Source organism: Podarcis filfolensis (genome assembly GCF_964270895.1).
Source record: "Podarcis filfolensis genome assembly, chromosome: 6".
In the NCBI taxonomy this organism is placed as follows: Eukaryota; Metazoa; Chordata; class Lepidosauria; order Squamata; family Lacertidae; genus Podarcis; species Podarcis filfolensis.
The window spans coordinates 67571577-67584140 of NC_139609.1; the positions used below are offsets into that span (position 1 = coordinate 67571577).

Sequence of the window (12564 nt, forward strand, 5' to 3'; positions counted from 1 at the left end):
ATTATTTAATTTATGAATTGCTTCCCATGAAGCACTCAGAAGTGATTCACAATATGGTGACATACATAAACCAGCTACATATAGAAAAACAGTTAAAACAATGGCCTATATAAGAACAATAAAAAACAACTATAAGTATAAAAACAATTTGACACAACAGGACATACATCAAATCAAATCAATTTCAAGACAAGATAGTAGTTGAGATAAAGATTAGAAGGCTTGTTGAATGAGACCACTTTCCCTCATCAGGACTGTCAAATGAAGGCTTTGATGGGTTGCAGCAAATTCTCATCCAGAAATTTCTCGATTTACGCATATTCAGTTCCCAGGAGCTTCATCCAGCCTTGGTAGGCTAGAAGTTTACAGTGCTGGAAAAATACTTGTACAGGAGGCAACCATTTTGCATGGGGGTTCCGTTATCGGCCCCCGAGTGCATCCTGCCCCGTTCCACCCAGCCCTGGTTTTGCCCTAATTTTGCCTTCTTTCTGTGTCCAAAAGGACCTGTTTGTCAGTAATTGCACATCCATTGGATGCACCTAAAATGGTCACTACTTGTAACAGTATGACACTTGGAGGGGGGGGAGAGGGGATTAGCAGACAATACTAGATTTTAGGTGTAATTCATGCCCAAGCCTGAATGAAATTCCTTGGCAGCAATGATTTCTGAGTCCTGTATGTTAAGGGATTTGCATTTTTTTATGTTTGCAAATGTGGACACCCACCCACCCCTATCTGACTTGTGTCAGTCTGCTGTCAATAACCTTCTGCTAATATTACAAATATATTTTGCTGGAAGTATCCAGTATTTTGGACACATGTCAAAGGTGATAGGATCCTTGAAATGCTGTTATTAGGAGAACCTTGATACCGAAATCTCAGGTCACAGCAGACAGCTTTATGATGGACATACACAGTTAGCATCCTAAACAGATCTCCTTCTGATAGTTGATAATGTAAATCACAAGAAACAAATATGATTTTCCTTGAGAGAAGATGAAAATAACACTGAAATGTAACAGAACCAACAATGAGCACCTAATCTGCTATGGTAACGCAGATGCTATGATCTATCATAACTGCAGAAAACTGTGAGCCAAGGACAAGCTTGAGAGAGAGGGCCTTATGAAGAAAGCGCTGCTCTGTAACTCACTGCAGGATGGGGAGGGAGGAAGGACTGCAGAGAACTGAAAGTGTCTTCTGTATCTACTCAAATGCAAAAAAAGGGAAAAGAACCCAAATCTTCAGATACAACTCGTATCAAAACTTATGGGAATAGGAACAAGTGATTATATGAAGTCATATTGCTGCCAGCATTAAAGCAGATGTGCTGCTAAACACACACACACTGACTGTACTCACTTACTTGACCTACATTTTAAGATATCTACACACTGGTGCATGGAGTGAGCTAGAAACTGTTATGTGTGAGTTGCTGGTTTCTTTGATGTTTATCTCTATGTTTCATGACTGTACAGCAGCACAGATTTGTTTGTTAATAAGCAAGGATTACAACAGCAGAGTAGGTAAAAAAAATGGGGTGTGGGTTCTATAGCTCATAATTAGGAAATGGTTCAACAGCATGATTTGATATTTAACAGTGTATAAGAAAAATTGGTTTGAGAGCAGCCCATGCCGAATTTGGAGTAGAAATGGTAAGAAATTGCTTATTCGAAGTGAGTTCATTTAGTAAGAGACTGTGGCAAGCTGGTAAGTGGTGTGTGTTTTCTTTCTATAGACTTTGATGGGGAGGGTTTCTTTGTTTGAACTGTGTCTTTTGGGAAGCTGTTTGTTGTGTTAGGTCAAGGCAAAGGTCTACTTGGTATCTGCCATTATTAATGAGTTGTGTAACATGTTTGCAGTTTTTATTAAAAAGGGCATTTTGGTGGCCAATATTACTCAATGCAGTTTCGTAAGTGTGCGATCCCCACCCACCCTCCCCCAATATGAACCTGATATGGAGAAGGTTCCGTGTGTGGGGGCTGTTGAATGGAGTGCCGGGTGAAATGTGAGAGAGTCAGAGACGCTGATTTGAAAATGACAGTGTGTGGTTGTGTGAAACAGAAAAGAATGGGGGTGGAGGGTAGAGATCAAAGTACTCACAAACCAGGCTTCAGCCTTGAAGTGTTTAAAGTTCAGTTAAGTGTTTAGGTGTGAAAAGAGATGGGCAGAAGAGATCACAGGAAATGTGTAAAAACTGAGAGGCATTGAGGGAAGGTGGAAACATTTCTGGGGTGCACAATGACTGGATTACTGATAGACAACTTGGAAAGGCATAGGACATCTTCAGAATACAGTCATACCTCCGGCTGAAGTAGCTTCGGGATAAGTATTTTCGGGTTGCACGCTGCGGCGACCCGGAAGTAACAGAGGACGTTACTTCTGGGTTTCGCTGCTCACACGTGCGCAGACGATCAAAATGATGTCATGCGCATACGCAGAAGTGGCGAACTGCAACCCGCACAGACGTGGGTTGCGTTCGTTTCTGGATGCGAACGGGGCTCCGGAACGGATCCTGTTCGCATCCAGAGGTACAGAGGTACTACTGTAAAGGGGCAGGAGATTTAGGGGCCACCTGTGTGGTTCTATATGTGCTTTACCTGCTGAATTTCCACTTTTTATATTAAACCTTTAAATGCTAGGTTTGTTGACTAACTGGAAAATTCATGGCAGGGATTTTAACAAAAAACCAATGAATAAAAATAAGCCGGGGTAATTGTAGGCCACGAGAACCAACAAATCTCCCTGCTAATGTCACCCAAAGAGTGACAGGTTGAGAAGCAGCAGCCAGTAAAAGTTGGCAACCCCATGAGACACGAAGCAGCCTCATCAGGGGGGAAAACTGGTAATCCTTATTTCTAATCTCTTAATCCTTTTAAAATATGAACTAGTTGTTACAGGTAGAGAAGGAGCTGTAGCCACCAAAAGTTGGCAATCCCACTGAAGAAAGGAGCCACAGGAGAACCTTCAGAAAAAAGGGGAGAGATTTAGGGGCCAACTTTACAGCTCTGTGTGTGCTTTATGTACCAAGTTTCCTCCTTTCTTATTGCAGGTTTTAAAGGCATGTGCGAAAGCTATGCTGAGGTTTGTTTTGTTTGGGTACAGCAGGCTCTAAAATCTCTGCTGGTTTTGTCAACAATTCTTTGCTATTAAGTTTAATGCATATTTTGCAATATAACATAAGAGCTTTGCAAGCAACTAAGAGCAGCTAAACTGTCCACCCCTCCTCTAACACTACTTCTCCTCCCACTGCCACCAGCTCTCTAAGATCTCTCACCCTGCTTTTGATTTTTCCTTGCTGGACTATCATCACAAGTCTTCAGACTCCAAAACAGTGTAGGCAGCCCAGAAAGGCATTTGGCATGTTTTTTTTAACACTGAGAATATTTGCACCACTCTTTTCTAGGATACAAAGGGCAAACCCACACAGCTTACCCACATGGCTTGCCCCCTTACACAAGAAAATAGCATTATGAGACTGCTCTCCCTGCACAGCACTCTCCCTCTGGGATGGAATCTCTAGTAATAGAAGGAGGGGCACATTTTCTGCCATTCACCTGAAGGCACCAGCAAGAATCTGTGGCAAGATAGTTCAGCCAAGGAAACAGTCATGGCTTGCATAATAATGTCAAAATCATTCCTTACTACATAACTGGGAAGGTTTACAAAGTAAAGCACACTAGAGTCACTTCCAATTTTCTTCAAAACTGTGACCAAATCTAACTGACCCCGATACAGAATATTTTCCCTTCAACTCTGCAAAAAAAAAAACACTATCCTGTTCCTTCTTTCAGGATACTATATCCAAGTTGCACATACGGAATTTCATGCTCTATCATGGAAGGAATTTCCGGACGTCCCGCTTCATTTTTTAAAACCCCAATTTTCTAACCTTCTAACCTTTTACAATTTGCTGAGCAGCATGCCTTAACGACAACCCTGTGTGTGTTTACCTCTCTCCCTTTAGATGAGATCTTACACTATATATTCCTACTTTCCAAGTGACACATCCTAGCCTTAATATGAGTTCTAGAACGTAACTGAGTTAAGAAGTTCCACAGATTAACTGGAAGCTTCCAACAACAGGCAAATGTTTTATCTAGCACAATCATATTCGAGAGATACAGTTTCCTCAAATGTTTTTTGGAGTGTTGTTATTATTATTATTATTAAAAACTTTTAAAAATGGTAACATGTTAACGAAGGAAATAAAACTAACAACAATAAAAAGTCAAAAACATTTCCCATGAAATTTGGCATTTGCCTGTAGGGCAATTACTCTCCATCTGGCCAACTGCCCCTTTCAGAGGGTGCAGACAAGGAGGTTGAAGTTGTCCTTAAGACAGGGCTGTGTTGTCTATTAACACAGTGTAGGGCAGTTGCGCTGCCACCCCCACATTGTGAATCCAGAACACAGGCTAATGGATAGCCCAGCAGACAGCAGCAGCGAGAGGACGGACATGTAGCAAAAGGTGAGAGGCACAGCTGGTGGGTAGTCAGCCACCGCCTCAACAGTTATTTGAAAAGATTGTTTTGGGTCTTTCCATCAAACGACAGAAGAACAGATGGGATGCGTGTCTCTTTCTACTGCAGATTTTGCTCCCCATGGTTCCAAATACAAGAATGGAATCAGACTGTTCTCCCAGTGAACTCAGAATAGCATACATGGCACAAGGGGGAGGGTGGAATTATCCCACTTTAGCTTCACCCCCGCAATTGTGTGAGGTAGATTAGGATGAAGGAATAGGATTGGACCATCAACTGAGCAGGAATCTGAAACCAATTTTCAGATTTCCCCCACTTCAAAGGCCAACACATTTTATAGCAGGAATAGGGAACCAGTGGCCATCCAGATGTTGTTGGGCTAACTTCAATCATGCCTACTAGCTGGAGGGTCATGGATACCAGTTCTGGGTTACAGCCTGCCCAGCATATACTAACGCGAACCTCTTAAAACTGCTTTTCAACAGGGCAAATCTGTACCCTTATTCCTCTTTGCTTCACTCTGGCTCCAGGTCTACCAGGATGAATCCTGCAATAACAATGAAGTGTGCTAAGAACTGCCAGATTTGGAAGTCATGGAACTCAAAACAAAGGTAGGCCACCAAGCTAGGCTGCACCAATCCACTTCTTTCTGTTGTCCTTTGACCCCTCCCCTTGCATATATTGAAAGTTGCACATCAATCATGCTCTGTTATTCCCCAAGTCCATTGCCATGCAGCACACCAACAACAGCAGTTAAGTTAGATGACCCCGCTAACCCTTCCAACAAGGTGCCCTCCTCTATTTCATCTGTCATATATTGTCCTCTAACAGCCCCCTAACTCCTTGTCTCTTCCACTTCCTCTTATTTACTACGCAACATCCCTTTATCATTCTTTGGGTTTTTTGCCAGTGTGAGAGCCAGTATAGCATACTAGGTTAGAGGGCTAGAGAAAGAAGACTCAAGACCTATGGCTCTCAGTTTAACTTACCTCACAGGGTTGTTGTGAAGCTGAAAAGCAAATCTATGCTGCCTTGAGCTCCCAGGAGGAAAGCGATTATATAAATGTGATTAAAAAAATAAAATGCTGTAATCCTACACACATTATACAGAAACAACCTAATGACAGTGATCACTGCCCACCTTTCACCAGCAAGCTCCACACATCTTGCATGAAACCATTAACAATATATTGGGTGAAGCTTCTGACAAGGCCTATATGGCGGCTTCACTTTCAGGGGGTTGGGTTCCTGCCCAGTCCCAGGTCAAAAGGCCGGCACCAAGTCAGAGGAGGGATTTCTTTTTTTCTACATTTGTACAATCAGGTGTGTTTTTGTGCAGTGATTACACAAAAGATTGGGCTGAAATGTTACCCTTTTTCACCCTCCGAAAGTAGTTATTTATTAGACATTTGCCCAGCCTGCTTTCCTGGAAGACTCTGGATAAGTAAGGAACAAACAGAATGACATCAGACACTAAAACAGCAAAACCTGACTTACTGAGAAGAGAGGCATTCATCTGTTGTCTATCTCAGAACTGGTTTGTTTACATATTTTTAAAGAGACAGGGTAACCGTCTCATACCTGTCTAAAGTACCATCTAGCTATATTACAAGAAGCACCTAATAAATCCTTTTATTGAAGTGCACAAAATGTTCTACTGTTCACATTTTTAAAAAATTCAACAACACTCTGTAATGACTGCTTCAGGCATGGCATTACACCACAGAAAATATTATCCTCAGCAAGTAATGTGCTTTCAATTACGTTGCCATATAATACAATACATTCTCACAAGTGACCTCCCTCCTTCCAAAAGTGCTTATGTGGATGATCTGATGCAGCCTTATTTTCCAAGCACTTGCAGAGCAACCATGTATATTTAAAGGAGCTTTATGTAGCCATAAGACATTCCTAAAGCCATACAGAACCACAGTTAACACATTGATGAAGTCTTTTAGGAAGGACATAAAGTGTCCAAGGACACTGTCTCTTTCTCAAGATGGTAGCTTTACTTGAGATGGCTGTTAACAAGAATGAATGCTGCAACAGGATATAAGTGTACCACTGCTAACACGACCAGTCCATTCAGACTACTAACATCAACAACTGAGTGCCATTGTTTCTGTCAAATACAATGAAATAAACCTCTCATCTTCTAGAATTGTTGGCTGCATGCACCCCATACATTTAAAGCGCATGATTTCACCCCCAAAATCCTAGGAACTGTACCATGTTGAGGGTGCTGAGAACTGTAGCTCTGTCGGCAGTGCACTAGTTCAAGATTCTTGGCGGACAGTCATTAGTTCTAAATGTAAGGTGTGTCTGCAGCCACTATGTAACCAGGAAATTCATTAATAAAAGACCTCTAATATTGATTCCCAACTGAGGAAGGGCAAGCAAAAAAGAAAAATAACTTCATATGTGCAATCCATAAGAGCTATGTCAGTAAACCCTACAACAATCCTGTAAGGACGACCAGTTTTATTCACATATTACAGGAGGGGGTGGGGAGACCGAGGCAGCAAGTTGGAGACATGTCTAAGGCAACCTACTTAGCACATTCCTTGCTTGATGAGTGGCTTAAGATTCACAGTCTTCAGCACAGCATTGGTGCATCACTCCAAGGGCATGAGATTTCACAACATGTGAACAGAGCAATCATCAAGCAATCCCTGTTCTGCAGTGCTTACTACGCATCAGCTGTCAATAAACATCTTGAAACAGGATCTTTTTACTGCTGCTAATCATTTATTTAGCCATGCTGAACAGTATATGCTAGGTGCTGTATGGGACACAAAAAGAAAGGCCCTGCATTAGCCAGATAAAAATGGGGGAAAGAGTTGGGAAAGAAAGATACTGTATAGAGGTTTCTACAGGCAAAAGAAACAGCATGGTAAAAGACTGGAGTGGGAGAGAAAGACAAAGGCAGCTGAGAATAAATGAGCTTGTATACTCCAGTATGACTCTTTAAGTCTGACACAAAAGTAGGGCTGAAGAGAGTTGTAGGCCTCTCACTGTGCTGGCTGCCTGCTTACTCATCTCTCTCTCTCCCACCTTCAACTTAAAAGGGCTCCAGCTGTAACCAGAGACTGGTGAAGATTTCCTCAGCATATGCTCTGTTCTGTCTTAGCAGTGGGCAGAAGGTAGGTTGGGATCTACTGATAGATCTATGAATGATTTGGGGTAGATCAGCAAGGAATCTGACTCTCCAATTGTTTAGCAACACAGAGACCTTTTTTCTTCTAAATTAGAGTGAAAAGATGAAGAAAGCTGGCGCGAGGTGGAGAAACAGGAGTGGACCCTTGTGTGATAGGCCCGTAAGCTCAGTAAGTTCTGCTACTGAAAACAAAAATTCCAAGGGTATGTTTCCACCCATCCACTATTATGTACCTGGCTCTTGTCAGTAGATCTGAGAGTTCTGCTTAAACAGAGAAGATCCCACAAGCCTGAGGTCTACCTGCCCCTGCTCTATATCATCCTGAACACTGAAATCAGCAGTCACTGCAAAACAATTTTGAACAACAAGGTGATTCACCCACTGTATTGTAACACAACGGTTATGCTACGGTAGTGTGCTGGCAGCTTGGGATATAGGAGGACCAGGATCAACCTAGTGATGTAGGAGATCTTAAATTTTTTTGGGGGGGGGGAGATAAAATGTCCTTATTTTTGACACCTCCCCACCCATCCCATCTACCTTTACCTTTTTTAACCTTTTGAGGCCAGCTGACACTATGGGGAAATGTAGTTTCCATGGTTCCTGTAATCCAGGAGTGAGGAACCTTTTTCAAAGGGCCCCATTCCCTTCTAGACAACTTTCCAGGGTACACATGCCAGTGGTGGACAGGGTCAAAGGGTAGAGCAATGAATGTAACCTTTACCTTACTACGTTGGTTAGTTTCTATACATACCCTCAGAGCCTTTCTCTATCTTCCAGCCAGGCAAAAAACACTCAAGGAGGGGGTGAAGCAGCAGAAGGGGTGTTGTTTGGGCTGAGTCCTAAGGGCATGAGAAACTAGAAGCAGCCTGCTGGATCACTCTAGTGGCCCATCTAGTCCAGCATCCTGTTCTCACAGCAGCCAACCAGATGCCTATGGGAACCCCTAAAACAGAACCTGAGAACAAAAGCACTCTACCCGCTTGTGATTCTCAGTAACTGGCATTCAGAGTCGACACAAGAGAGGTTTGCAGGGCTGCATTCGACTCCCTCCTGTAATCCCTAGACAATGCTGGAAGGACATAAGGAACTGCATTTTAATAGTTCTTCATGCCCCTGAAACCTGACAGAGCATGTTGCAGCAGCTACATCCTAATTGGGGGTTTCCATGCACATCCTCGCAGCTGGAGGACTGGGAGGCCTCTGGGCATCATCAGGAGTGACCATCTGCTATGAAAATAAGTTACCTTTCTCAAACCAAAACAATTTGGCTTGGAGAAGGCATATCCATTTCTGTTTCAATTCACAATTCGTTGTTGTGGGGATAAAACAATGTAACGATCTGTTTATCTATCCTAAGGTCTGGCAAAGAATAATTTTTAAATAAGAATATGAGTATACTAAAAAAATAAAGGTGAAAGGTCCAGATTTCAAATCAAGGATCAGTTTAAACCTTGAGAAATCACATGCCAATTCCATGGCTCTGCCCAGAAAACACTGCTGAATCAGTGGTCAATGATAACGCATCTCTTCTGGAGCAAACACATCAGACACGACTCACTATTTAGCATATTATCCAGTTTGCATTGTCATGTCTTCGCCGTTCAAAATTCAGGAGTACATAAATGAGAGGCTAGGAATCAACATTTGCAGACCCTCCACAAGGGTTACAAAAGATTATGAATGCAAGAGACAGACATATTAAAAAGTGTATTAAAAAGTGTATTTCCAAATTCATACTGAACCACAAAGTTTAATTTATATGCACTGAAGCCAAATGTCTCTTGATGTGCTTGGGTTCCAGAATTACCTACAAGAAATTACCTACAGTAAGGCAAACACATTCTTTTTAAGAGCACATATGGAGTGGGGGAGAACGGTGAAACATTTGGGATTTCTTCTGAGAAACGAAAGCTAGCAGGCAATAAACTCAAACATGCCCCCCATTACTGTATTATAAAGCTGGAATGAAGTGGAACAGAGACTCAAACATGACAAAAGGATTCCAGGGTTTGTGACAGACTGATGGAAAGAAGGGAGAGGCCGTAGGCTATGGTAACCTTCATCACTACCATCCACTTCCTTGTACAGGCAAAAATGATTAGTATTCAGAGACAGTGTCGCGTGATTCTGAGCAGAACCATGCTGCAATCCTCTTTCCAGGAAGAGCAAAAGATGGGAGAACTCCAGTTCCGCAAACTCACCTAGAACAATGCCCCTCACTAAATCCAACAGCACAGACCTCACAGTTCTGCCAATTCCATTCAAGGCCCTGGGACAGAAGGCTCAAGATAGCTTATCAATATTCCCCACAGCTAATACTCCCCATTCCATGTGCTATCTAATGTCTTTCCTCTACCTCCCCCCCTTTCATTAAATGCACACTTTGAAGCCATTACTGCAGAATGCATGTGGGAGGGGGAGAGAAACTCGTGGCTTTCCATTTGGGAAATTCTCCACAAACTGAAATCTTGCTGCTTTCCTAAGATGGTTTCTTAAGACCGTGCAATGAGACGCTCTAACAGAAAACCCTATCGCAATTTTAAATTTCCTTTCTAAATTAAACAAAACAAAACAAAACAAAAAAAACCACGCAGAGAAACCCTGCTAATTGCCATATTGATCAGGAAAGATGGAGATGAAATTACCATCCATCACAGGAGATGGAACGGCGTCCCTTCGTCTCACCAGGGACCCAGCCTGTCCATAGCCATCTCGAGCGTAGATTCTCCGCTCAGAAAAACCCCCCGCCAGGCTCCCACCACCGCCCCGAAAGGGATTCAAAAGCCGCACGAGACAGACGTTCCAATTCGAATGCACACGGGTGCATAAATCCGGATCGATTATTATTATTATTATTGGATCCAAGACGACCTGCCTCTTCCTCCTCATCGCCAGCAGCAAGTAACGGAGCCAAGAGGACACGCACTGCGAACGGCGAGAGGGGCGCGGGGGGGGGGGGGAGAGACTGTAATCTGAGAGGCATTGCCCGCATTGCATACACCGTCGCTCCCTCTCCCCGCCCCATTTAAATGGGGGAGAAAAGGAGGACAGGAGGAAAAGCCCTTTCTGCGCAAAGGGTAGCTGAGAAACGAAGGCTGCTAATAATGTCCCCCCCAGCCCACCCCGCCCGGAGAGGGGTGGGGTGGAGACAGGCCACCCTTCCCAATGCACATGATCTGGGGAGGGGCGTCCTCCTGCCTCGGGAAGGGAGGCCTCCATCCTGCCCGGGCGGCCCTACTAGGAAGCGGGGACGGGGAGAGGCCCTTGCCGGGAGCGCCCCTGCCCTGGCTGGCCCCCTTACCGCGATCACGTTGACGAAGGTGGTCTTGCCCGAGTACTGCAGCCCCACCAAGGTGAGCTCCATCTCCTCCTTCCAGAAGAGCGCCCGGAACCAGTCCAGCAGCTTGGTGAAGAGCGCCAGCATCCTGCTCCTTTCTCTGCTCTCCCCGACCTCGCAGCAGCGCAGCCAGGCCCGGCGCCTCTTTATTGTCCCCCGGAACGAGCCGGCCTTGCCGCTGCCGTCGCCGCCGCCGCGCTCTGTCTTGGGGCTCCGCTCGGCTCGCAGACGCGCACACGCTCGGCTCCGGCCGCTCAGCTGCTCCTGGGTGGGGTCACGCAGCGACTGAGCCGGGCGGAGAGGCGGCTCTCGACGGCCTCCGCCGCGGGACCCGGCAGCGGCCTCTGCAGGCTGGGAGGACTCGGCGCAGGCGAGGCCTAGCAGGGGACGCTTGAGGCTGCGATCCTATTCACGCCGTTTCCTGCGAGTAAGCCCCACTGAACGCAGCGGGGCGGACTTCATGGTGTTCTCTCCTCCTGAGGCGGGGTTCCCAGGTTTCCATTAAAGCGGGGCTTCCCGGCTGCCCGGGGGGGGGAGGGGGACCCCGAGGCCCCTGCCGGATAAAACGTCAGAAATGCAGAACAGGTTTTCTGAAAGACAAGCTTGCCGCCACCTGCTCAGTCTTCTTATTGTTCCCGGAAAGATAAGGCGCTGTCAAGGCCTGCAGGCCTTCCCTCCTAATGCGCACTCCGACCTCGCCATCGCTCGGTGTGAGCTTGCTTCAAGGGGCAACAGACACTGCGTCAGAATCTTTCCCAGAATCTTTTCTGAGTCCTTTGGAGGCAGGGGCAAGGCCAGGATTGGAAAGGTGGGATGTAAATGGAGGGGTTTCATTAAGTTTGCTCCCAAGTGTGATTTAAGTTTGGATCCAATCTATAAGAAGTCTAAAGAGGGATGGCAGCTTTGGCTCCAGTTGTTGTTTTGACATATGCCTTTGTGGAAAAACTGGATCAGTTGGCATGATCCAAATCTTACATTTGTAGATGGAGCTGGGCTGAAAAGATGTGTCTGGGGAAAGCAGGTCAGGGGAAGGAAGAGTGGACGATAGAAGCAAAGAAATGCCTTCCATCTTACTGAGTACAATTAGGTCAAATTTATGGATCAGTAGCAAACTAGAGGTGGGAATTTCCTGAACTAGAAATCCTTTTTATTTTTATTTTTTGTATTCCTCTAATAGTTTCTAATTTCGCATCCATTATGCATAGACTTTGTGCCCCACCTTCCCACTCTTATGTGGGAAGGTGTAAAATGCAGGTGGTGCCTTTCCATTTTTCATATTCACTGGGCCCATCACCTCCTGGCAAATAGAAGGGGAAGAAATGGAGGCAGTGAGAGATTTTACTTTCTTGGGCTCCATGATCACTGCAGATGGTGACAGCAGTCACAAAATTAAAAGACACCTGCTTCTTGGGAGAAAAGCAAGGACAAACCTAGACAGCATCTTAAAAAGCAAAGACATCACCTTGCCGACAAAGGTCCGTATAGTTAAAGCTATGGTTTTCCCAGTAGTGATGTATGGAAGTGAGAGCTGGACCATAAAGAAGGCCGATTGCCGAAGAACTGATGTTTTTGAATTATGGTG

General features: G+C 44.7%; 1 protein-coding gene across 1 annotated transcript in view; it reads right to left on the bottom strand.

The window, feature by feature from the left end:
• The window catches only part of ARL8A (ARF like GTPase 8A), a 38431-nt gene extending 26099 nt beyond the window's left edge, over positions 1–12332 (bottom strand). Inside the window, exon 1 of the mRNA XM_083617639.1 lies at positions 10947–12332. Coding sequence (XP_083473765.1) covers positions 10947–11069 — 123 coding nt within the window. The 5' untranslated portion in view covers positions 11070–12332. The remainder of the gene's footprint in view (positions 1–10946) is intronic.
• Positions 12333–12564: the final 232 nt, after the last annotated feature.